The sequence below is a fragment of the Trachemys scripta genome, chromosome 9 (genome assembly GCF_013100865.1).
Source record: "Trachemys scripta elegans isolate TJP31775 chromosome 9, CAS_Tse_1.0, whole genome shotgun sequence".
NCBI classification, from domain to species: domain Eukaryota; kingdom Metazoa; phylum Chordata; order Testudines; family Emydidae; genus Trachemys; species Trachemys scripta.
Window position 1 is genome coordinate 91295758 of NC_048306.1, and position 27217 is coordinate 91322974.

The 27217-nt window shown below is 39.1% G+C and overlaps 1 protein-coding gene across 1 annotated transcript in view; it reads left to right on the top strand.

Moving 5' to 3' along the window:
• The window catches only part of LOC117882374 (inactive N-acetylated-alpha-linked acidic dipeptidase-like protein 2), a gene marked incomplete in the record, with an annotated part of 726064 nt that overhangs the window by 650136 nt on the left and 48711 nt on the right, over positions 1-27217 (top strand). Inside the window, 3 exon segments of the mRNA XM_034780534.1 lie at positions 9545-9684; positions 21366-21458; positions 26986-27191. Coding sequence (XP_034636425.1) covers positions 9545-9684; positions 21366-21458; positions 26986-27191 — 439 coding nt within the window.

Consider the following 27217-nt stretch of genomic DNA (forward strand, 5'->3'; position numbering starts at 1 on the left):
CCTCCTCTCCCACAACTAAACAGCGCAAGTTGTTTTCTTCCATCAGCATTAATACAGAGGGTGACAGGTTACTTCTTCATGTAGGCAGAATCACATCAATATTAGAAGTAGTGCTTGCTGTGACAGAAAGTAAATAGTCGTCACTGAGGGTTTGAGAACAGGTGTTGCAGAGCAGAATTATTATGATTTTATCTCTCTCCAAGAGACCCTAATTTGGGTTTGGGATCTCATTATGCTAAGCACTGTACATACCTAATAATGACAGTCCATTCCTTTCTCAGCATACAACTAGAAACAACAGATGGATACAATGAAGATAGGGAGGCAGGGTGGGAGAAAGTCAAGGTAACTGAAACGATTATGATTAATACAATAAGCAGCAGGGGTGGCACACCAGTTGTTGACTCAATCAGAAAAAAATGGGGTGAATTTCTGTTGAAAGAGGATTTCTGTAAGTGCCAGAGATTCTCACCTACAGCGGGTACATTTTCATCAGGCTTAGTGCAAGATCAAGTGTTTATCAGAGGGCGGTCAGATGCAATGCTAAGAATACACACACCTCTATCACCAAAGAAATGCACTAAACTAACTCTTCACTCAAGGGGATTAACAAGAGAGAACCTCTTACTCAACAAAACACACTTTATTCTGTCTTTTATGCCATAATTTAATTTTCGTAGTGTGCTGTAAAGTCCTGCTTGGGGTGTCTGTTCTCAACATAAAACTTTGTCAAATTTCCATTAAGCTTTAGGTGAAAATTTAATGAGGCATGCACTTCGGATATTTCAAAACGAATACCATTTTATTATTAATGCACCAAAAAGTCAAAGATGTGAGTATGTACAATTATGGTTCAGTCACAGTTAATCTTTTTTCAACTATATTTTAGATCATTAAAATGGTATGTTAGGGCATAAAAGGGGAATTAGTTTACTGAATGTTGTCAATAACAGAATACATTTTGGGCCACATTTGATAATTGACTTTCTTTTGTTTGATCTGATCCTTGTAGAGGGTGACTTTAATAAACAGAAATGACAACATATAGTAATACTGTCCTCCCTTTTTCTGTGCACCGGACCTGGATCAAAACAAACAACACAAAATAATTCCTGCACCACACACTCCTTTGTATTTAAAAAGAATCAGGAAATATTAAAGTAAGAAACTAGGAATAAAATAATATGCTGTGGTTACGAGGGTAAAAAAAGCCCATAATCATTCCCAGTCCCTCTTAGATTTTTTGCACTTCCCCCTCCTCCCTATGCTTCTTTATTCCAAGTGTGCTGAAAAGCAGTAGGACAGTGTGAATGATTATGCTTGCACCTGGATGCATAAAGAATTTAATGGAAGGTGCTGTAGAAATGTAATTATTATAGTCTCACAATGGCAACTTTCCAATGACGTTATAGCACTTTACAAACTCTAATGAATTAAATTGCTCAACACCTCTGGAAAATAGGGAAGAATTGTTATCCCCATTTGACAGATATGGAAACTGAGGTACAAGGATGCTGTTATTTGTAAAAAGTGATACAGCAAGTCTAAACAACTAGGAAAAGAACCCACATTTGGATCATAATGGTGTAACAGGATGAAGTTCAATGGCCTGTGTTGTGTGGAAGGTCAGAATAGATGATCTAATGATCTCTTCTGGCCTTAAAATCTTTACCTCGGGAATAAAGCAAATGATACAAATTATCGTTTGAGTTGATTTTTTTCTAGTCAAATTTTGATGTTGGTGGGAGTTTTGCTTGCCTAAAAGGCTTTAGGATTTGGATTCCATAAGATTTAGGGTTGAGCTTGCAAACTTTACTCATACTCAACCAGTTAGCTCCACTAAAGCAAGTAGTTAGTTTGCTAAATTCATGTGTGGACTCCAAATTGTTTTTAGCACTGATTGGCTGCATGGACTATATATTCTGCTCTCTGTTGCAACAGTATAAATTCATCACAACTTCATAGGTTTCACTGGAGTTACTATGATTTGAGAAAAGAACAGGAGTACTTGTGGCACCTTAGAGACTAACAGATTTATTAGAGCATAAGCTTTCATGGACTACAGCCCACAAAGAAGTGGGCTGTAGTCCACGAAAGCTTATGCTCTAATAAATCTGTTAGTCTCTAAGGTGCCACAAGTACTCCTGTTCTTTTTGCGGATACAGACTAACACGGCTGCTACTCTGAAACTTATGATTTGAGAGCAGAATATGGCCCAACATCTGTAATCTTTGTCTTTAGTCATAGAATATCAGGGTTGGAAGGGACCTCAGGAAGTCATGTAGGCTAACCCCCTGCTCAGAGGGGGACCAATCCCCAGACAGATTTTTGCCCCAGATCCCTAAATGGTCCCTTTAAGGATTGAACTCACAACCCTGGATTTGGCAGGCCAATACTCAAACCACTGAGCTATCCCTCCTCTCCCTATAGATACAGTCCCATGAGAAGGGTGGGATTTTCAAAGGTTTTACGGGCTCTAACTATCCAATTCCCATTGAAAGCCCATGAGATTTGGGCACCCAACTGCATTAGGCGCCTTTTAAAATCCTAGCCTGAGTACCTAACTCTTTTAAGACCCTTTGGAAATCCCATCCAGTACATGAAATTTCAAATTGGGGTGTAGCATTTGAGGTTAAAATTGTTTTCCTTTTCCTCTATTTTCAATAACTTCAGTGGTGGTCATTAGGTCTCATGAAGGGGCTTATAGATTAAGCACTATTAGCATAATTAGAATAATGTGCCAGGAATTTGCTATTGCCACATCATAATGAAGGGTGTTGTGAAAAGAAACTGAGTAGAACAGTATTTACAGATCCTTTCCTCAGTGTGCCTTTGTTGGCAAAGTAATTACAACGTTAGGATTGGATGTCAATTTATAAAGTTTGTATTTCTAGTATGTTGGTTGTCCTTCAGTGAGTTCATTTATTCAAACATCCCTTTCCCTTGTTCTTCATTGTTTATCAGATATGTCAGAATACTTCTGACATGAATATATTTAAATAGTTTATTTCCATTCACGTCATATTTAATTTGTAATTAATTGTGAGGTAGTAGTCCTTTTTGTTATTGCATGTGCCTTTGTTTCAGTTGCTTACTACTTGTACATTTAAGTAAACATGGATATCCTCAAGGTGGCATTTCTGTCCCTCATTTTCATTCTTGACCACTAAGTCACTCGTTGCTTCTAGGCACATAGATTTTAGGGCTAGAAGAAACCATTATGATCATCTAGTTTGACCTGTTGCATTGCACATGCCATAGAATTTCACACAGTGGTTCCTGCATCAAGTACATCACTTCTGGTAGCACATATCTTTTAGAGAAAACATCCAATCGTGATTTAAAGACTTCTGGTGGACAATGTGTCACATCCTTAGTGGGTGAGGGAATATCTTTTATTGGACCAACTTCTGTTGGTTTTGATTTCCTGCATGAGCGCCCAGTAGGTTTCCTGGGTTTCTTTTTCTTCCAGCATGTGGGAGCATGAGATGATTTCTTGTCTGAGGTAGTTCCTTCTGGTATATGTGAGGTGCAAGACCCCAGTGGCAGATCGGATGCCTTGTGGTACTGCCAGAGAACCTTGTAGTACTCTGTGGCTGTGAAGGCAGATGAGGGCTGCAGCAGGAGGGAGGTCCCTGGTTCTCTTGGATTCCCTTGCCACTGAGTCAGGATTTTCCTCCTCTCAAGTCTCGTGTGGTTACCACCTGAGCACCTGTTTCCCCACATGAAAAGATTTCACGCGCTGGCCTCTGCCAAAGGGCTCACACCCATACAAAGCCCTGCAGTGATGGACGAGTGGTGGTGAAGACAGGCACAGTGATCTCTGGGAGTCTTCAGTCACGAATCTGCACAGAGGCAGCAGCCGTGTGATGGTCATCTTGTGCTTAGATAAAACAGAAGTGCATTTTGACAGCAGCAGCTGTGACAGACCAGGGCTTTTCAGGATCCCTTCTGCTCACCCCAAATGGGGAGGGGGCTAAAAAAGGTGCCCCAAACATAGGCTGTCTCACACTTTTCCGACTAGATGGCTGCAGTCAGTGGTATCACTTAACAGTGATAAGAGATATAAGACAATGAATTTCTCCACCTGGAATGTCTGCACCCTTATGGACTCTCAGCACAGTGAATGCCCAGAAAGAAGAACTGCCACAATTGCCAGAGAATTGGCAAGACTCAACATTCACATTGCAGCCCTTAGTGAGACCCGCCGGGCCAATGGAGGTGGCTACACCTTCTTTTGGAAAGAAGAGAGATCCGTTCATGGGATTGGCTTTGCCATCAAAAATAAGATCGCCAATCAGCTTTTGGAGCTTCCCGTGGGGATCAACGAGCATCTCATAATTCTTCAGCTCAAGCTCAGCACACACCCAATATGCCACAGTCATATTTAGTTTGGAAAAGAGAAGACTGAGAGGGGACATGATAGCAGTTTTCAGGTATCTAAAAGGGTGTCATAAGGAGGAGGGAGAAAACTTGTTCACCTTAGCCTCTAAGGATAGAACAAGAAGCAATGGGCTTAAACTGCAGCAAGGGAGGTTTAGGTTGGACATTAGGAAAAAGTTCCTAACTGTCAGGGTGGTTAAACACTGGAATAAACTGCCTAGGGAGCTTGTGGAATCTCTGGAGATATTTCAGAGTAGGTTAAATAAATGTCTATCAGGGATGGTCTAGACAGTATTTGGTCCTGCCATGAGGGCAGGGGACTGGACTCGATGACCTCTCGAGGTCCCTTCCAGTCCTAGAATCTATGAACCCATGAATCAGTGCATACGCCCCAACACTCAATGATGAGGAAGTCAACAAAGAGCAGTTTTACAACGCTCTTGATGTAGTCTTCACTGCCACACCTAAGGCAGAGAAACTCATCTTCCTGGGAGATTTCAATGCCAGAGTCGGATGGGACTCCCAACTCTGGAGCAGCACAATAGGCAAAGAAGGAGTGGGAAATGTAAATCTCAGTGGTATTCTCCTCCTCAGCAAATGTGTGGAGCATGACCTGCTCATCACAAATACCATCTTTAGTCAGAGCAACAAATTTAAGACCACCTGGAAACATCCTCGGTCTAAACACTGGCACCTCCTTGACTATGTTATAATCAGAGCCTGAGATTACACCAACGGCCGTATAACATGAGCCATGAGAGGTACAGATCACTGTTGGACAGACCACTGATTAAACAGATCATTCATGTACCTGCAGCTCGCTCCACCACACTGCAAACACCCAAAGACTAATCGAAAGTGGTACAACATCAAAGCACTTCAAGACCAAGCCAGCTGCGAGACTTTCCAGCAACACTTGTCTGAGAAACTTTCTAACTTGCCTGATAATATAATTGACATTCAAGAGCACTGGGATCAACTTAAAAATGCTATTCACAGTCCATGTGCTGAAACTAGGACAGTGGAGGGCAACCCGCAGCCCGTCATGGGCCACAGGTTGCCCACCACTTCCATACGATATTCCACTCATCAGCACCAAAACTGGTTTGATGAAAATAATGAGGAAATCCTACCATTAATTCAAAAGAAAAGAAATACATTCTGTACCTGGCAAAATGATTCCTCTAACCAATGAAAACATGAGGCTTATCACTTGCTCAAAGTCAAAGACTAAAGGAGGTTATGTGACATAAAAAAAAGTGCTGGCAAGAGAAAGGCCTCTGAGATCCAGGGTTTCGTAGACCAGGATCACATGAGAAGCTTCTTTCAAGTAACAAAAGCTATATATGGGCCAAGTTCCAAAGGCCCAAACCCCTTACGCTCCACCCTCCTCAAGGACAATGCAGCCATTAAACAACGCTGGAAGGAGCACTTCGAGAGCTTTCTAAACCACAGATCCACAGTCTCTGAAGACACCATCGAGTTCATTCCACAACGCTCAGCAATGGAACACCTTGCTGATCCCCCATCTTCTGAAGAAGTCTGGCATACCATCACCCAGACAAAAAATCACAAGGCACCAGGCCCAGACGGCATCCCTGCTGAGATTATTAAAGCTGGTGGAACAATGCTCCAGCACAAACTTTGCCAACTCGTTGACAAAATCTGGACCTGCGAAGAAATTCCACCTGAATTTAAGAACACCAACATTGTTACAATATTCAAGAAAGGTGACAAATCTTTGTGCCGAAACTATAGAGGTATTGCCCTCTTCTCCATCATAGGGAAGATCCTTGCCCAGATCCTATTAAACTGCCTCCTTCCCCTGGCCGAGGAACTTCTCCCCAAATCACAGTGTGGCTTCAGGCCATCTCGGGCACAACGGACATGATCTTCATGGCACGAGAGATTCAGGAGAAGTGCAGAGAGCAAAACCAGGAACTATTCATGGCATTTATCGACCTAACCAAGGCCTTTGAGTCTATCAATCATGATGTCCTATGGAAAGTGTTTTGTAGGTTTGGCTGTTCACAGAAATTAATTTCCATCATCAGACTACTCTATGATGGGATGACTATCACCATTCTGTGCAACAGCTCAGAGACCGAACCATTCATCATTCGCACTGGTGTCAAGCAGGGCTGAATCTCCAACACTCTTCTCCATTTACCTTGCTGTGATCCTGATCCTGATCCTCATCGGTAACTGCCTTCCTGACAGAATCGGGATTGAGTATTGTATGGATGGCCAACTCCTCAATCTCCGACATCTCCAAACAAAATCTAAGTTCACAAGAATTGGCATCTGTGATCTTCAGTATGCAGATGCCTGTGTCATCCTTGCACACACAGAGGCCGACCTGCAAAGCTCCCTAAATCTTTTTGCAAATGCCTATCACAGGCTGGGTCTCTCTCTCAACATTGGGAAAATCAAGATACCAGCCCTTACCTGCACAAACTACTCTTTGTACTCTACTAATCACCATCAGTGGAAAACCCCTGGAAAACGTGGACCATTTTCCATACCTTGGCAGCCAACTCTCCCAAACAGCCAGCATTGACACAGAAATCAAATACAGATCTGCTATGTCAGCACATCCTTTGGAAGACTACTCAGAGGAGTCTTCAGTGATAGGGATCTGCAAACAGGCACCAAGATCTTGGTTTACACCTACCCTTCTCTATGGGTGTGAGACCTGGATAACCTACAGCTCAAGCTTCTGGAGTGGTTCCAGCAGCACTGCCTCAGGAGGATTCTCAGGATCATCTAGAAAGACCGACGTACTAACATCAGCATTCTCTCTGCAGCCAACATCAGCAGTGTAGAAGCACAGGTCATGAAACATCAACTCGACTGGGCTGGTCACTGTGTACGTGTGCCTGACACGCCTCCTGAAGCAACTGCTCTTCTCTCAGTTAAATCAGGGAAGAAGGGCTCATGGAGGGCAGTGGAAGCGCTTCAAGGACATACTTAAAAAACACCTTAAATAGGCATCAATCCAACAAACTGGGAGGACTCAGCGTGGAACAGAACACAGTGGTGACACACTGTACACCAAGCCACAACCCACTTTGAGGAGAACAGATGTTGATGTTGCACTATTTGTAAAGGCAAATTATGAAACCTTGGAAAGCCTCTGATATTTTCAGCACTGTCTGCAAAGGAAGGGTACATGCAGATGTTTGTAGAATTTAATTCAATGCTAGTTCACTAACAGGATTTTTGTTAGTAATTTTGTAGAATTTAATTAGAGTGCATGTTATTGATTCTTGATGGGTCCAACACCTTGTGACTGCATTATGGAGATCACAGGGAATAGCCAGGTCTCTTTTGGTGTTGTAAAGCACTGCACAACCGCCTTAACCAGGCTGGATAAAACAGATACTTTTTTTTTTATCACCGAGTTTATTTTTAATCTTATCCAATATCTACCTTTATTCTGGATTTCCAGACTAGAAATAATGTGGTATGGGCAGAGATACAGCATATTTTGCTGGCTTTTCTAGCTTGCTATAGAACCAATTTCAGTGCAGGGGAGTTTGGAAATTGCATAACAGTGGATCCTAGTTGCTCTTAGAGGTGAGTTCCTTGCAGGATGTCTCCTGGTAATAGGCAAATCATTATCATTGAGCTGAAAGGCATTTTGGTGCATGGATTCTGAAAATTCTTCCAGGTTGTGGGGTTTAGCATATCCTAAGACCCCAATTAAACAAACATGATTTCACCTAGACTGTTTTTCAGGTCATCAGTCTTTTGTTCCAGGGCATGTTGAGAATCCTTTATTAAGTCAGGAGTTTTCCTCCTCAAGCCTCTTGCATTTGTCCCCTTGTGAAATAATCAGTTTTTCTGCTTCACTCACTCAACCTTTTTAATGTTAAATATTTTTTGTTTGTTCTCATAACAGTCATTTCCTCCTTTACTGCATCTATCTTTTTAGAGATTTTTCCTTTCCCATTATTTTCTCAAAAGGCTTGCATTATGGCTTCAAACGAGAGAGCTCAGGTTCCATCTTGTCTCGTGAATCAGTTCACCGCAACTGTTCCCCCCCTTCTGGGCTTCCAACCTCACAAAGTGTATTAGCTTTTGCTGTCATTTTGGGGGAGACTTTGAAAGTTGGCTTGAGCCTTTTGATATGGCCAGGCTTGTGCTACTGCTTCCCAAGTTCTTTGTAGCTGTATTTGCAGGATTTTGCTTTTATGTAAGCTTCCCCCCCTTGACATCTGCTCAGCATGAGTCCATAAGAAATCAGTCAGAAATCCCACAGCTGAACCTTCACCCCTACATTACAAAAACATACTTGAATTTAGAGGATAAATCCTGTTCACTTCAGTCAAATGAAACTCCCATTTGCGTCAATGAAATGAGCAGGATTTGGTCTTTAAAGAGAAAAGAATATATTTCTTATTTTTGTGCTTGGAGATATATGCATGTTGGCTCTCCTCACATCAAGAAGTCAGGATCTCTGAGTAGAACACTTATGAGGCTATTGTTCTGTGCAGTTCGGTCTATTTTGTATGTTTTATTTTCAGAATTCTTGTGAAAGCCTTGCTCTGTATGGTAATGTAGGTCTTTTGCTCCTTGAATAACACCAGTGCTATATGCTTCTATTTTTTGCGTCATTTAAAAATCTGTGCAAAGCTAAACAATCCAGTCAGTTTGGAACTGTGCTTGCATTTATCTATGCATCTGTTTGTTCTGGAATCCAGAATTGTGTTTAATGTCTGTTTTGCCATCTGATACTATTGTATCGTCTCATTCATTCCTTACTGAACAAAGGTAACCATAGAATCCCAATACTTCTTTTCTTTTTTTATTCCTTTTACTACATGCCACCCTGGTTTCATATCTGTACCACACAGACAATTTAATATGTGCCACAGGAGATTTTTTTAGGTGATTTACTTCTTTAGAAATTACTCCCCCAAATCCTACATTGTGAATTTGTAGTATACTTCACTGAAGAGCTTTACAATTCTTTCATTAATGTAAGTGCAGAATAACGGCTGCTAATCTAAATCCAACTTTTCATTGTAGGAGTGAGTCTGCTATATCATAAACTGTATACTGGCTTTGTCTGTTTTAAGACCTCTGGAAATATTTTCCTTTTTAATTTTTCATTTACTAAATTGCTGTTTGCTCTCTTTTATTCATTTTCAGATAGAAACTACAGACAGAACCGATCGAACCTTACCTCACTGTTAGTGCAACCCATATCTGCACTGCTAGTCAAAAGACTTGTTTCTTTACCTGAGGACAGAAGCAAAAGTGATGGGTGTATCCCTCTCAAACTGGCTATGACAGGTGATGAAGGTTTCTGTTCATTATGGAATGGTCCTGAAGCACTTCAAATACATTCTGGGTAATTGGGTATAATTGAGGGTTTGTCTGATTGCAGGTATGTTCTGCTAGCAGCCTTTTAAGAACAGGCTATGAAAAAGCCCATAAATTACACTCTAAAGATCTGCTAAGTTGAGGCTGAATGAAAACAAAATGCTGTGAAGTACTGTAAAAGAGCCATTTTTAAAATAAGGCATTTTTTGCATTAGCTTCAGAAACCACATTCACGTTGCTTCCAAGTTTCAGCTTCAGCAAACATTTCATCTGCCAAGATTCAGTTTATATAAGTCACATTTCAGGAGTATGAAGTGTCTTAGTACAAGGCATTAAACTCTAATTCCTGCTATTGACTAGAAAATCCCTCTGACTTTATGCATCATCACCCTGGAGATGTTGCTAGTGATGCAGTGCAGTTTGTTTGGCTTTGTTGGAGCATTTAAACTACCATATTAATGCGATGGGTTGTGTCTTATGTCTGCCTCCAGCACATACGTAGTATTTCTAAATGGTGATCCATCTTTCATATTATTCAGTTTGTATCTGTTTGCTAGAAAATAAACATCAGTAATGTGTATTTGTGTCCATATCTATGGGGCCTTTTCCATATGTTTCACCTGGAGATGGCTGCATTCTGACATCAAAAACAGTAGAAAGCAATGTGTTGAGTAGGGCTGGGAGAAAAGGGAGAATGCATTCAGAATGCCTCTACGAAGACCATACCCATGCAGATTATTACCTTAACAAACTGATAACTGATTTGAGAAAAATAGTAAATTATAGTCTGCTAGAAAAGATACTGCATAGAGATTAAATGAAGGAATAAGAATAGAGAATCTTCCAGGAGAGCTGCATGTTTCAAACAGAAATACTCCCTTGATTTTTATTTTGTGTTTGCTTTCCTTTTATAAGAGGAAAAATACAGTGGGGCCACGCATTGTATTGTCTCATCTATTTAACCCAGTCCATTCGCCATACTGTTTGTATATTTCGGTGTTGTGGCCATTGTAAGTAATGGGTTCTATTAAAGTATTGGTTACTGAAACCTCAAATAGTAAATGCCAACTGAGTTGATTAAATCAGGTTGCCTGACCAAAGAAAACAACAGCACATTGAAGAGACGCAATTACTGACCCACTCTGGGGCCACGAGGCTACTACTGGGCCAAGGTGGTTCAAAGTGTACAGGTTTCTTATATTCCCCCCTTTATTTATTTCATTTGACAGTTTGTGGCTAAATGTGTAACTTATTATTGTCCTATTACTATCAAATGACTACTTTGTGATTAATTGTCTAGACAGTTACATTTAACACACACCAATATTCCAGTGTATAAAAGATCACAACAATTTTGACCAACAAAGACAATAACATTTGTTAATTAATCACTTATTTTTCCCCTTTGCAGTTGGAACATTTTATGCTTTTGAAAGACTTACTCCTTTCTCATAGTTTTTCTTATACTCTTATAACTTGTTATTCAAGTAGTTAGCGCTGATTACAAGCATATATGTTTAAGTGACTGCAAAAATAAGTCATGACCTTTAGATATATTTTTCACTCTATAAGCAATGTAAAATTTGCTTGCTATCATTTTTTATTATTTTTCTTAGCCTAATTTTGCAAATCTTCATGATAATTTTGATTAACAATTTTTTAACCTCACTTAGAGCTTTTAGGTCTATGTGTTAACACCATCTTTTAAAAAGGCATTGCCAATTTCCTTTGTAAATAAATAACATTAGCACAGTATTTCCGACTCTATCTATAGGTGATAAAACAATTACTATAGTAAAAAGCAAATTTTAAATGCATTTTTAGGGGCAACCATTGTACAGTGTGTGTGTGTGTGGTTGTATCAGTTGTTTACCACTTTTAGAAAGTTATTGTGGAATAAGGATATAATAAAACAAGAACATAAAAAGGTTGGTTAAGTTTATGACCACTCTTAGCATTTGTAGTTATACGTACTAAGAATGAAGACAGTGAGACCTTATGCTTCTGGACATAAAGTGATTATTGCTGAGGTCAGGAAGGAATATTTTCCTCTATGCAGACTTGACTAGGTGGTTTTTATAGAAGGACTTCGTCTTCCCCAAAGGCATCGAGGGTGGGGGAAGTGCCAGAGGCAGTGTAACAAAATGTAAGGCAATGTGATCAGCAAGTGGAGAAGTAGTTAAAGAACTTTCTCTTCGGAAGGGAGAAGTGCCTGTCCATCCCAGATGAGATGTGTGTGAGCTCTCTAGCTTAGAGGGAACGCTAACAGCTGAGCTGCCTTCAGGAAGCAAGCAAGCCTTAAAAGTGTGTGTTTGGGCTGGGCAACCTTTGTTCTAGAGAGGGACAGGATCTGCCCTGCTTCCAGCTGTACAAGACCTCTGCTTGCAGGGTCCAGGGCAGAATCATCCTAAGGATAGGGACTCAGCTTTATTTGCCTGGCAGCCTCCGGATTGGGTGGTTGATTGTTTATTTCAGTTTGTTTTATTTTACTGGGACACCAGGAGTTGCATTTTCTGGGAGTAAAGGGCTTGTCAGACTCTATGCCTAGGAAAAACCTGGCCATGGTTCATCTTAGCCTGGACTGGAAGGAACAGCTTATGTCTGATTCCAAATAGAAAATACCTTGACTAAAGTTATCAAGGTGGAGCATTCTTGGATTTTAAATAAGAGAGTCTGTAATAGCAACTTCACATAAAGCTAAAGAATGTGTCATGCTTTCATGTAGTGGACACACAGTCCTCAAGACCCTATGATCCTTGCTGAGGATTTGTTGGAATGGACCAAAGATTTGAGCTGGTATATATCTATGTCCTATTTAACCTATTTTAAAATTTTGCCTGCTGAGCAGAATGATACATATTAGAAGGCTGATACTTCAGACTCCCAGTTGATCCTAAGAAAGCATAAGAAATATTTCACTTCTGATGTAGAGCTCATCACTTAGATGTCAGAAGAGATGAATGAGCAATTCAGACAACTGGGTGGCTTAAAATTTGTTAGGATAAAATACTCATCATTCTCTTGTCAGTATGTTTCAAAAAGCTGTAAACATCAGTAATGATTAAGCATTTATATAGAGTTTTCTTATGTTGCTTCCTCTTCCCCACAGCCCAGCAGTTTTCAAGTGATGTAATGTGACAAAGGGGTTGGGAGGATCAGGAAGGAAACATCTCAGGCACACTAAATAGTTACAACCTATGAAATAAACTGTAGGGATAAAAGTTTGCCCTATATTTTGTTTTGCTTTTTGTTTACTGCAGTACAACCTCATTAATCCAGACATTTTATAACCCCTCCCCCCCCCGGAAGAAAGTAAAAATAAAAATGTTGTGGTCTCTCCCTGCATCTTAGCAAAGATTTAAGAGCAGTGTACTGTAGTGAGGTCTCAATACTATGGATCTTATTTTACAGAATATATTATGGCATATTTACTAGAATGTTATAAAGTATTATCATAAAACTAAAATACACTTATCAACATAAACAAAGTACATTTTGTGTTGCAGAAACCTTTCTTTGTTATTGTTCGTTCACTTACTTACCAATTCATGAATTTCAGCCATTTAAATTGGATCTCTGAGTTATTAGTGCCTATTAGTGAGTTTCTGATGTACTTTTATCTGTGAAGGTATCTCGCACGTGAAATACTTCTGAATCTGAGCAATTCTGTATTTTACAGCTGTAGCTACAAGGAACATTCTAATCACTTAATAGCACTATTTTTTGGATGTTTAGTGATGAAAGTGGGTTAATAGTCAAGCCTTACAAGCATTTGAGACCTGTATTTAAAATTTTGCCTTGGGGCATAAGTGAAAATGAGATTTGTGGAGTTGTGTTAATGCAGGATGCTGGATGCACACCACAAAATTGCTATGTTAATTTGGCTCCGTTTGGTATATTTCACAGCCTCTGTTCAAGGTTATTCTAGGGAGGTTGAATCAAGAATTTGACTTTTACAATGAAAGAGCTCTGTGGGGAGGTTTGCATTTAGCAGAACTTCACTTTGCTTGGTTACTGGTGTTAGTTCTTTACCATCCTGAGCATCAAATCCACAGATGTGGTAAGCTGCCTTTCGCACATGCTAAATGCATTTGGACTACTTTGATCTATTTAATGGCAGTCTGGATTAACTGTTAGAAAAATGCTTGTGTGGTTTGTTCTCATAAAAGATACAAATTGTTGAAAAGATTCATCTTCTTGCTTTTAGCAGCTACAGTACAGGTTCTGACTCTAGTAGTCACAGCCCTAACATTATATTACTGTAAGTAGGATGTAAGTCTTTTTTTGGTTGTTGTTTCTAAAAATGTATTCATCACAGGTGTCTCTGGGCATGTGTACGGGTCTTAAAAGCAAGACAAAATTCATTAATGTTACCTCAAAACACTCCAGCAAGAGGAAGAGAGATTTAACTTCTATGCTATGCCAACACTCCCCTATTCTTTGGTGAACTTCTTGATGTGTTTAATATGGAGAACATCAGCCCATACACCTTGTACTGTAGCTTTATTATGGACCCTTCTGCCACTGAAGTTATAAATAATGTTTAAATTGTGGATGCTTCCATCATTACCCCAAAACATGTGCTGCCTTTTTTTTTTTTTTTATTTGATGGTAACTGGAGAAAATTTGCTCTGTTCTCCTGCAGAGCAGTAATAAATCCAGGATGTTATGACCATGTATCACTATATTTCCTCCAAGGCTGCTCTACAGAGATTTTGTACCACTTTAACTTTGGTTAGAGGGATTGATTTTTTACTGAAATAGTTAAATTGGTACAGCCCCTATCTGATGCAGTTATACTGGCATTAAGGCCTTGTATCTTTATAGCTTATTCCCCTAAATTTACTGGAATAAACTGTAATGGGATAAGCACTGTTATAGCAGTATAACTCTGTCCACATGAAGAAGTGGGGAGTGAGGATGGGTATATTTCTTAACTATACCAGTTAAAACTTCAGGCTTTTTGTGTGTAGACAGGGCCTCAAGAATCTTTACATGCTTTAAAAACATTGACTTAATAAACTTCATAACATCCCTTGCATCGAGGTAGACTTGTTTATATCCATTTTTACAGAATGGTAAGCAAAAGCACTGATAGATTAAGGAACTTGAACAAGACCAAATGGTGTGTTAATAAGAGAACCAAGAATAGAAAGATTTCTAGTGCCGAGTTATAACACTAACACATACTCAGGCCAAAATGTTTGTAGTCTGGGTAGAACCACTTCATGTTTTATAACCACTCTTATCTCTACAAAATGTAATTACTGATCATTACTGAATCTCCTTAATTACTGTAATACAAAACTGTATGATAGTCTGCAAGCAGATCACACCAACCGTTGGCAAAGTAGGGAGAGGTAAAACATACCTATAACTGAAAATGACTGAATGCAACCAAAGAGGGTTTGTGGCATATTTTTAAAAGAAATTATTAAAAATATTTTTTTAAAAATTGAACCCTGTTTCATCTTAGCTTCACACAATTCCACATGCCAAATGGTCATTGTGTTGTGATTTATATTCAGACCTCATTTGTGAAATCTGAATCATGAATCACATAATCCTTTAGTCCCAGCATTATATGACATTGGTCCAAGGCAAACAACGTTCTCTGCCAGGCATTGCAGTAGTGAAAACCAAGCCTGTCTTCAATTCATTGGGAAAAAGGGCATAAAAAGATAAAGGTTATATCCTCTCAGTCAGCAGTAGAATGGAGCACTGTGATACTGTTGTATGTGTTTCTTCTTCAGAGCTTGCTGAAAGAACCTCATTTAATAATGTTGACCGTGCCATCAGTCAGTTATATCAATATGCGAACAACCTTATCATTTCTTGACATAGTACATAATCATTATGTTATAAATCCAGAAGAACAAATGGAGGAAAATGCCACAAGGGAGCTCTGTGATGTATGTTACCATGTCTAGATGGCACAAGTATACTTATGTGTTGCTGCTTTGTGACTATTTGAAATGGAAGCCTTATTATTTCATAGAAATTTATAGAAAGAAGTAATCTTAAACTATATGCTGCTAATACTCATTCTTAATCATCATATGTTACAGCATTTTCTTGTAGTATATCTTTCTTTCTATTCTTTCTCAAAGATCACCCTTGAAGGCTTCGTAGTTATAAGAGACCAAGACATATTAGTTGTATTCTCTTCCCCCACTCCAAAAAAGCTTTCATTGTTGAGTTTTTATCCCAAAAGAGGAGAATACTTATTCTTCTGGGTAATTCTTAGAGGTTGATAGGTCACAAAACAGCAGCCTGGGCCTCTCCGAAAAAATAACATCTTTGCTTCTGCCAAATAGAGTAGGATATGGCAAGATTTATCTATGTAATATGGATTGTTTTGAAGTTCACAGTTGTCTCAGATATTCAGTGTGACACATCTGCTCCATACCAGATCAGGTCTACCCTCTTTAGAGCCAATTTTAAGTACTGAGTTCCAGACATTCTTTACACTCAGAAACCTTTTGTATAAATAGTTGTATTGCTGATCTCTTTAGTCTAGGTCCACAGGGTTCAATCAAGTAGTGAAAAAATTAATTATGAAAGTCTTTAGACCAAGCCAGGTATTATGAATATACATGTTACTAGAAGAATGGTTTTGATATTGGACAATATTAGTTTGCTAATCAATCAAAGACTACTGCGAAAATAATTAGGGATGTTTCAGATTTGAATTTAGATGATCAGTCACTTGCATGAGTAAAGAGAGTGAAAGGAAGCTTTTTATTGCAGGAACCTCAATTCATCTCTTCTTCTATGTCAAATATGTTTACAGTATACTTAGCATTTTGTATATACTGTAGCCCGTTTGGTCTCCTGTACCATGGTAGTGCATGAACTTCCTTAATGCAGTGTTGTAAACTCTCATAACCTTAAGTCTTGCAATATTTGACATTTGTCTTAAAACCCCACCTCCAGGAGACATGTAATTTTGTGAGAATCTCAGCTTTCATTTTTAAGCAAAAATAAGTTTTTAGCCTTTGTGGCTGTGGAACTTGAAAATGTGGGCCCAAATGGCTCTGAAAGCTAAAGGCAAATTAAAAATACCCTAAATGTATTCGCATTATATTTTGGAGCCTGACTGGGGATTTTTGAATGCCTGGGGTTAGCAGTGTTGCAAATATAATGTGGGATAAAATATCCTGATAGAACTCGGTGTTCTTTGAAATCCCATAAAATTACATACAGCATCATACTTGGCTTTATTTTTAAGTTTCATTTTAATTGTGATTTAAAATGGTCATCTTGTTATCATAGCATATAGAATCATAATGTTAGAAGGGACCGCAAGGGTCACCTTATCTAACTCTCTGCCACGATGCAGTATTCATTGTGTCTCAACCATCAAAGACAGATGGCTATCCAGCACCTTTTGAAAAGTGAAGAAGCTTCCACAGCCTCCCGAGGCAGTCTGTTCCATTGTCCTACTGTTCTTACAGTTAGATTAAGTCTCAGGAAAAACTTCCTAGATCTGCCATGCTATGAACCCATTGCCTCTTGTCCAGCTCTCTGTGGCAAAAGAGAACAACTTTTCTCCATCTTTTTTATGAGCCATCCAATTAGCTATAGACTGCTATCATATACCCCCTTAATCTCCTCTTTTCCAAACTAAACATACTCAGTTCCTTCGGCCTTTGCTCATATGGCTTGCATTCCTCCCTTTGATCATCTTTGTCGCTTGCCTCTGGATCCTTTCCAGTTTATATACATCCTTTCTATACACTGGTGACCAAAACTGGACATAGAACTCCAGCTGAGGTCTAGCCAGCCCCAAGTAGAGTGGTACTTTCACCTCCCGTGACTTGCATGCTATGCCTCTGTTAATGCAACCTGAAATTGCATTTGCTTTTTTTGCAACAGCATCGCATTGCTAACTCATGTTGAGGTTGTGATGCACCACAACTCCCAAGGTCCTTTTGAGCAGTGCTGCGTCCAAGCCAGTTTTCCCCCATTCTGTATTTGTGCATTTGGTTTTTCTTCCCTAAGTGTAGCACTTTATGTTTGTCCTTGTTGAATTTCATTTTGTTGTCTATAGTCCAGTTCCCCAATTTATCAAGATCCCTCTGAAATTTAGCTCTATCCCCCCAAATATTGGTAACCTCCCCTAGCTTTGTGCCATCTGCAAACTTGATCAGTATGCTTGCTATACCTACATCCAGGTCATTAATAAAGACGTTAAACAATACCAGACCCAGAACAGATCCCTATGGAACCCCACTTCAGACCTCCCTCCAGTCCAACATCATTCCATTAATAGTAACTCTTTGTTTGTGGTTGTTTAACCAATTATGTATCCACTTAATGGCAGGGGTGCTGGAACAATGTTAATAGTGGGGGTAAAGAGAGCCATTGAGCCAAGCTGTATACCCATATCTGATGAGAACCATTTCACATCCCCTGCACCACTAGTTCCAGCACCTATGCTTAATGGTAGTTCTGTTGAGCCTGCATTTCTCCAGCTTACTTATCAGAATATCATGTGGGGCTGTGTCAAAAGCCTGTCTGAAATCCAGGTATAGTATATCCACTGCATTCCTCCTATCCACCAAATCAATTATCCTGTCAAAGAAGGAAATCACTGGTTTGGCATGATTGTTCTTGATAAACCCATGTTGGCTGCTAGTGATTACCCCTTCATCTTCCAGGTGTTCGCAAATTTAATGTTTTATACATTGCTGTAGTTAGTAGCTTCCCGGGTATCGAAGTCAGGCAGACTGGTCTGGAGTTCCCCAGCTCCTCCTTTTTAAAGATGGCCACTGTTAGCCCTTCTCCAGCCTTCTAGGACTGTCATCTTGTCTTTCAAATTTCTGTGGGTAAGGGAAAAATTCAGGCACAGCTCCCATTGACTTCAGTAGGAGTAGTGTATTCATCAGAGACTGAATTACATCTTTAAACCCTGATTCTGCTAGTTATTCCACATGAGTGGACTCCTGCAACACAGCAGAGTAATCTGCAAAATTTTACAGTCTAAGGCTCCATTTCTGCATGTGCTCGACTTTACTCAGATTTTCATATGCCTAAACTTCAATGTGTGTGTTAACGGAGTCTTATTAGTGTATTTGGAGACGAATTTTGCCAGAAGGAGCTCAATTTTCAAACCTTAATACCTTAAGAAAATTTCCAAATCCCACACTAAAACTGGTACCAGATTTTTAAAGGTATTTAGTCACATAGTGATATTTTCAGAAGCATCTGGGTACCTAACTCCCATTGAAATCAATGAGTTTTAGGTGTCTAGGTGCATTTTAAAATCCCACTAAGTGCCTAAATGACAAATAAAACTGACATTTTTGTGCCTAAGTGGCAATTTGAGCATCTAATGATGGATTTAAAAATCCTATTTAATCAACATATTTGAAATTGGACGCAAATATTCTCAGTGTGAGCCTGGGGCAAGATTTATTTTTAAATGTGAGCCTAATCATTATTTCAGCTTCTAAATAAGTGACTTTGCTCTTCAATAGTGCTGAGGACTGAACAGCTCCCATTACATTCAGTGGAAAACTGCTGAGCACTTTTGTCTTTATTTGTGTGATGGGTAACCATGATCGGAACAAATGGTTATGTATATTAGCTAGATAACAATTAGCAGGTTTCAAGTCAAGAGAACATTAAAAGAAAAAAAATAATCAAAAATATTAATGATATTGATAAATCACTTTCTTTTCTTTTACTTCTGAAGTACTTTTATGGCTTAGATAAACTTAAAGTGTATTTCAAGCAGTATTAAGCTAAAATCTTCTTATAGCTTGCCAGAGAATTTAGGGAAAAGAGATAATGTTGTCAAGACCTTTAAAGTCTTTCATCAGACGCATAGCATCAGGAACTGAGATTTGTTGTCAGAACTGTTTAAAGAAAATTAGATTTTACTTTTTTCTGTATATGCCATGGAAACCCCCTTGAGCCTTTTTGTCAGGTGTACTAAGCCTTAAAGCCTAAGCCACTTTAAACTGGAGTACTGTACAGTATGTCTATTCATTTTATTATCTGATTCCAGAACATATCACTTGCCAGGAAAAAAAAAATTGTGTTGCTTTGTTGTCAGTTCAAGTCTCAGTGGCCAGTGTTGATTAAGACACTGACTCAGAAAAGCATTTAAGCACATGGTTAAGTCTAGTTGTCTTGTGGGGCTTAGCATGTGTTTAAGCTTTGTTGAATTGGGACCTAATAAAACATACCACTATTAAATGCTGTAGAATTAGAACAAAGAAGTCAAATCAGCTTTGGCTTGAAAATGCTTTAAAAAAGAATGAGCAGTTCGGCTCTAGAATGGTTTTATATCCAAAATGGGTCTTGGGAATAATTTGTAGAGCATATACCAGAAAGTGTTTTCAAGTTGTATTTTATAAAAGCCAATGCTGGGAATTCTTTGGATTCATTATTGTGCAAAGCTAGAAATTCTAGTTGAAATTCCAGGTTACAATTTGAGGTTTTTAAAAAGCATATAAAACAACCAAGGCATTCTTCTTCAGGAGTGTCAGTAACACGTATGGCAATACATGTCAGAACACTAATCTTAACATCGTATGAGACAGGACTCACCATGGAAATGATCAGTGGTGATTATATACTAGTAGGATCTGAATTTTCGATTGAACTGCACTCATAACTTCCACTGACTTCACTGGGCATTTCCATTGCACTCTGTGGCAAAGCCAAAGTTCTTATTAAGTTCTTACTGAGTTCTTACACGACAGCATATCCATTGATGATACTGAACATTTTGCCTGCATAAGGCATTGAGTAATAATTTGAAGGTATGACCTGTCATTTATTTTTTTAAACTATTTTCCTAAAAGCAAAGGAAGAATCTCGGCATTATTGGATCTGCTTCGATCATTAACCCGCCATCCATTTCTGAGGTCTAGGAAATGAATGAAACTGAAATGATTTTATTCTGAATATAATTTTAAAATCAACTCATTACAAAAGTATCAGAGAATGAACCAGAACTTGAAAATCTTTCTGATAGACAGACACAAGTTAGTTTTATTTTACATATTCCAATGCACTCATCATTTAAACACTCCAGACAGCTCAGGGAGCAAGACTTGAAAACAAACTGTTTAAGAAAATACAACACCGGAAGGATAATAGTCTGTGAGCTTAAGAACAAAACAATCTTTCCACAGAACATTTTATTTTGGTTCAGTCAGTTTTCAGAAAAGGATGTTGATACTGACTTTGGCTCAATTATGCTATTAAGATGTAATTCAAAACATCATGGTGCTGGGGAGCTCCTTAAGAGACTAGAATTGACAGCCCGTATAGGGATGTGACTTGGGTGTGTCCTCCTCTAGTGGTGACTGGGCCACGTGCACGGGTTGATGAGGCTACTATAAGCTCAGTGACTAGAGCTGAGTCTTTCAGCTCAGTCAGTAGAGTCTCATGTGTTTGGAATCTAGAAGTCCCTTGTTCAATCCCCACCATTGAGGTACCTGAATGTTACCTGAGTGTGGGAGATAGGATAGTTACCTTTTTTTGTCTGCAGTCTATGTAGTTTAGTAAGTGTAAAATATATTCTTCTCTTTCTGTGGGTAGAAGGAAAGAAGGGAAATTGATGGCCTACAGGATTCTGTGGCTTGATAAATGCTGATTTAAAATGTTCGCATTTTTTGTTTTTATCTCCACAGAAAAGAGAATAATCAGTCTAAATGTTCAGACAGTCCCAACATACAAGACAATTTCTAATGTTATTGGGTATTTAAAGGGATCTACATTTCCCGGTAAGTAGACCTCTATGACTTCTATTATTACCTTTATTATTATTGATTATGTGTACAACAGTAATCCTAGGGACTGCAATAAAGTATCATGTTCCTGTTGTGCTATTCAAATATTCAATTAAAAAGGCCATTATAGCTCCAAATACTTTGATTTATGCCAGGAAACAACAGGAGGATTAAATAGAGAATTGGTTAAAAAGCAAGGAGAGATGGTACCAGTACAACAAGCATGTTTTTGCACAATAAACAATAATTGTCTTTATAAACATTCATGATATTACTGTTTTGTCATTTATGTTAAGTAAATGTCTTAGGATTTCAAATTCTAGAAATTACTTTAGTGTTTGACTTGTTCTATGTAAGCAGTCTATCTGACCTTAGCAAAGGCTTAATTCTTCTTAAGTGTTGACTATTATTACATTATATTTTTAATTATATATTTGCTAGTATTGCAGGAAGCAGGTGCAGTACATCAGTCAAAATACTGGAAATCAACGGTTTTTCTTATGTTAGTGGCCAATCCATTTGCAAATTGAATGAATTATTTTTTTAAGAAGTAATTGAATGCAAGAATCTCACTGTGTGTGATTCGTATATGTAGCAGTGGTTTGTACTGTGGCTCGATCGTGAACAGATTGCTAATAGAAAATAAGACCTAGAACAAGCTTTAGCCATGTAGTCCAGGACCTAGAACCTACCGTGTTTATAGTGGAGATGATGAACATGCAAACCTTTGCAGTTTTACCTTTGATAAAATTTAAGACCCAGTTCTGCAGCCTTCTTTATGTTAAGTAGTAGCCTATACCATGAGTATTCCCATAGATATCACTCTCGGAATAAGATACTATTCCACATGAATAAGGGTGGCAGAATCAGGCCTCAATAGCAACTGGGACATCAAAACACACTCAGCTCACAAAATTTCACTCAGTTCTAATACTAGTAGTAAAGCGTGCAATTATAACAGGTTTCAGAGTAGCAGCTGTGTTATCCGCAAAAAGAACAGGAGTACTTGTGGCACCTTAGAGACTAACAAATTTATTAGAGCATAAGCTTTCGTGGACTACAGCCCACTTCTTCGGATGCACCGAAGAAATGGGCTGTAGTCCACAAAAGCTTATGCTCTAATAAATTTGTTAGTCTCTAAGGTGCCACAAGTACTCCTGTTCTTTTTAAAGAATAATAGTAATAAGAGGTCATCAAGATCAGCACAAGTAGAACACGAGTGGAATCTCCCCATGAGAACTCTTTGGCTGAAAGGAGAGAGGGCTACTTCAGCCAGTAGTGAAAGCTGCTGTTGTCTGATTGCTGTTTACCGGCATGTGGCAGTGCATTGGTGGTGTCAGTCCAATTCCTAATGGATAAATGGAATCATTCCCCAAACCATCATCAGAATTCCCCGGGTTAGCACTCTTGTTGGCAGTCTCTGTAGAGAGATTGCTGATTTAACTACTCTGTCACAAGAGGTTGTCCATTAAGGTCAGGTTTGAGGCACTGAGGTGGAGTAATAGGGAAAGCTTTCATTATCTTGTCTGTCAGTGAAATAATGGCTGCAGCTTGCCGCACTCTCAATTCAGCACCTTTCACCAGAACTAAGTCCATTTCATAAAAAAATGGAGAACAATTACTATTTGAGTATTTAATTTCAATTAGAGGTTTTATTCCACAAGAACTTGTAATTGATGTTCTCATTTGCTGCATATTTGCAAATGGCTGTCTTGGAAAAATAGCTAAGGTTGAACAGTAGAAAATGGAATGTTTAGAAAAAATCTGTCTACCGACTGAATTGCAAATTAGAAATAGGACAACAAATAAGAAACAAGCATGTATTCACCCCAAACATCAACTTCCTACAGTGCATCTTGTAATACTTTAATCAACTTCAATATTTTGTGTAACACATGAAACTTAATGATAATATATGTAGGTACTTAAGCACATCCTAATTTTAAGAACATGTAGTCACACTGAAATCAAAAACAGACTCCAACGAGAGACTGATGAGCTGGAATTGATATGCAAACTAGATACAATCAATTTAGGATTGAATAAGGACTGGGAATAGCTGAGCCATTACAAACATTGAATCTATCTCCCCTTGTAAGTATTCTCACACTTCTTATCAAACTGTCTGTACTGGGCTATCTTGATTATCACTTCAAAAGTTTTTTTTCTCTTACTTAATTGGCCTGTCAGAGTTGGTAAGACAACTCCCACTCCCATCTGTTCATGCTCTCTGTATGTGTGTATATATCTCCTCAGTATATGTTCCATTCTATATGCATCCGAAGAAGTGGGCTGTAGCCCACGAAAGCTTATGCTCTAATAAATTTGTTAGTCTCTAAGGTGCCACAAGTACTCCTGTTCTTTTTGCGGATACAGACTAACACGGCTGCTACTCTGAAATTAGTCTCTAAGGTGCCACAAGTACTCCTGTTCTGAAATCAATGGGACTCCTAGCTGGTATTGTAGCTGTATCCCTCCCTACTTGATGTTTTCCTGGCACATTTGTTACTTTGGCATTTTGATGTGGTTCTTTTTAGTTTTATGTGTACACGCTATTCTCCCTGGTGCTCCTATGAGTAAAGAGGGAAAGCCAAATTGATCCCTGGTGTAATTACACTGAAGACCAAGGAGCTGCATCAGGGATGGATTTTACTCCATAAAGGCTTCCAATTCTCAAGCCATCTGTTTTGATTTTTAGTTTGAGAAGTATTATAGACAGAGTTTAAAAACTCTCCCAGAGCATTTGAAATCCAGCCATAATGTTAAAGGAATAAGGGAAAGCATAAATGTGTAGTTTATTTGCAGGCACTGTGGGGAATTTAAAAAAGTAATCAAATGTATGTGGGTTTTATAGACTGCAAACAGCAAATGATCTGCGACTGTACAAAAGGGAGGTGTAACTGACATAGGAAAACACTGTACAAAGTCACCTGAATTTCACCTTTTCTATGCTGCCCACTCCTTGCCTATCCTGCCTAAATCCTAACTCTCCACAATACTTGGTGGTTCTTCCTACTCCACTTGGGACCCACAGTTCTTATTTCTCTTTCCTCTCGTCATGCTCTCTCAGTTTCCTTGCCTACTCCAGCAGGTGATTGGCAAGAGAAGCTGCTGCTGCTGCCTATCCGCTACTCTGCTGTATGGGTGACTGCTATCCCTCATGTGCTGCTCCTGCAGCCAGGGCCAGCTCTGGCTTTTTTGCTGCCCCAGGCAAAAAAGCCACGCGCCACCCTCCCCCCCCCCGGCGGGGAGCGTGGCAAGGGAGGGCGCCAAGCCTGGCCGCGGGCCCACTCTCCCCGACCAGCTGGAGCGCCGGGAGAAGGGCGGAGAGCCCGGCCGGGGCTCCGCTCTCCCCGGCGGCCAGAGCGCCGCGGGGAGGATGGTGAGCCCAATCGCTGCCCCGCTCTCGGGCCAGAGCACCGCGCCGCCCCCTCCAGGTGCTGCCCCAAGCACATGCTTGGTGGGCTGGTGCCTGGAGCCGGCCCTGCCTGCAGCCTGCTGCCTCTGGGGGTTTCTGTGCATATTCAGGTGCGAGGGGTGTGGGCAGGTAAGTAGCTTCAAAAGAGCCATCTGCTGCTGTCCATGCTCCTCTCCATCAGCAGGAACTTCCTGGAGTGAAGATGTAATTTGGCAGCTTTCTCAACCACCTACTGATTCTCTGCCATCTCCTGTGAGATCTCTTTCTATCTTTCTGCCATCCCTTCCTTCCATAGACCATTCAGAGAGGGTGGTGAAAGGTAGTCTTTGCATCCCGACTAATCCCTCTGTTATAACTAGGGTGACCAGACAGCAAATGTGAAAAATCAGGATGGGGGTGGGGGATAATAGGAGCCTATATAAGAAAAAGACCCAAAAATCTGGACTGTCCCTATAAAATCAGGTCATCTGGTCACCCTAGTTATAGAAGTGGTTCCTGTAGGCCCTTGTGGGTCCCTAAGGAATACAGAAGGTGAAATTTACATCCATGAATGCCCTGTCGCCATTTGAGAGATGATATCCTCATGCTGGTTTAAGTGTTAGGTCTTCCCATTGCCATTGCATTATATTAATAAGTTTTCCCTGGCACAGGATACAGAAATCTAATTACATTCGTTATATTTCTCATTATATTCAATTATGTATGCTTAGATTTAATTTTTGCTGACAAGCTGTACAGTTTTGTTTTAATGATTCTGTGTCAGTACTACCCAGTGAAATTGTAATCTAAGAAACAGTTGCCTTTACAAATAGATTTTCATTTTTATATTTGTTTAAAAACACATGCAAACAGCCAGGCAATATGATTAAAAAGTGTTTATGTTGCAGATACATTGCAGCAACTTCTCCAGTAAAACATGATACAGCATTATTGTACTCTACTTAAACAATGTCCCTGGGTATTACATTGACCAAAACTCTGGTAAAAAACCCACTTTGATGGAGAGGAGTTTTATCATTAGAGAGCTCATGTCAAATTCAAAAGTGTTTGTAGGTAGTAATCACAGAAAATATCCCCAAGGAATGTGTAGTATTTAATTTCATAGGCAATTTAACGTGTGGACAGTTTACATATATCCTGTTGCACTTCAGCAAATTGACAAAAAACATGGATGAATCAGTTTGGATAAAATAAAGGATTCAAAAAATTCCAAGCCCCTTTTGCTCTCTAGAACCAACCTGACCCCCAGTGTTTTTTAGGATTCTGTTGCAATCTAAACAGTAGACATGACACAAGAAGTGAAGATCGGGAAAAGGAATTAAAGTACAAGGGTCATAACTGATGGGTCTGTTTATTTATTAGCATCTAGAGCTGGCCAAAACTCAGAATTTCATAGGAAATCCTGACATTTTGAAATGCCCTTTCTGTCCAACTCAGATCAAAAAGCAAAATTTCTAAATTTCCTGTAAGACAAAATTAAAAACAAAATATTGAAATGACTTTGTCAAAATGCTTCATTTCAATAAGGTTGAAGTGCTTAATTTTGATAAAGTCAAAGTTCTTCATTTTGACTATTATCATACAGTCAAAATAATAACATTGATATGGAGTGCTTTCATAATTTTTCATAGAAAATGTTGATGAAATCAATATGTTCCCGTGAAACATTTCAGTTTAATCGAATCAGCATTTTCCAATGAAAAACTGTTTTGTCATAAAATTTTAAATTAACTCCATTAGAGTTGTTTAAAAAGATTGTCAGGTTTGTCCAGAGCATTGGATGGATACTCTTCATTGTACTTTAGTATAAATCCAAATAAATAATATCACAGGTTTCTCATTTAAAGCATGTGAACATCTTGATTTGGTTTCTGTATTGGACCACTTGTACTTATATTAGGATGGTGTAGGTAAAGTAGAGAGAGTTGTATATATCTTGCACAAATCTTGGTATGATCATGCAAGCTTGTTTTGACATTACTTAAATATCTGTATTAGTAATACCATCAAGTATGGGCATAATGCATCCTTTATTTTTGGAATTATTTTACTGTTAAAGTCTAACTGAAACAAATGTTTTGATGATGTTGTTTTTCTTTTCAGATAGATATGTCATAGTTGGTAGCCACCACAACAGTGTATATGGTTACAGTGGACAAGAATGGGCCAGTAGCACTGCTGTCATCACAGCATTTATACAAGCCTTGATGCTAAAAGTTAAGAGAGGCTGGAGGCCTGATCGGACCATTGTTTTCTGCTCATGGGGAGGAACATCATTTGGCAACATTGGCTCATATGAATGGGCAGAGGTAAAAACTATAAACAGAAAGGAGAG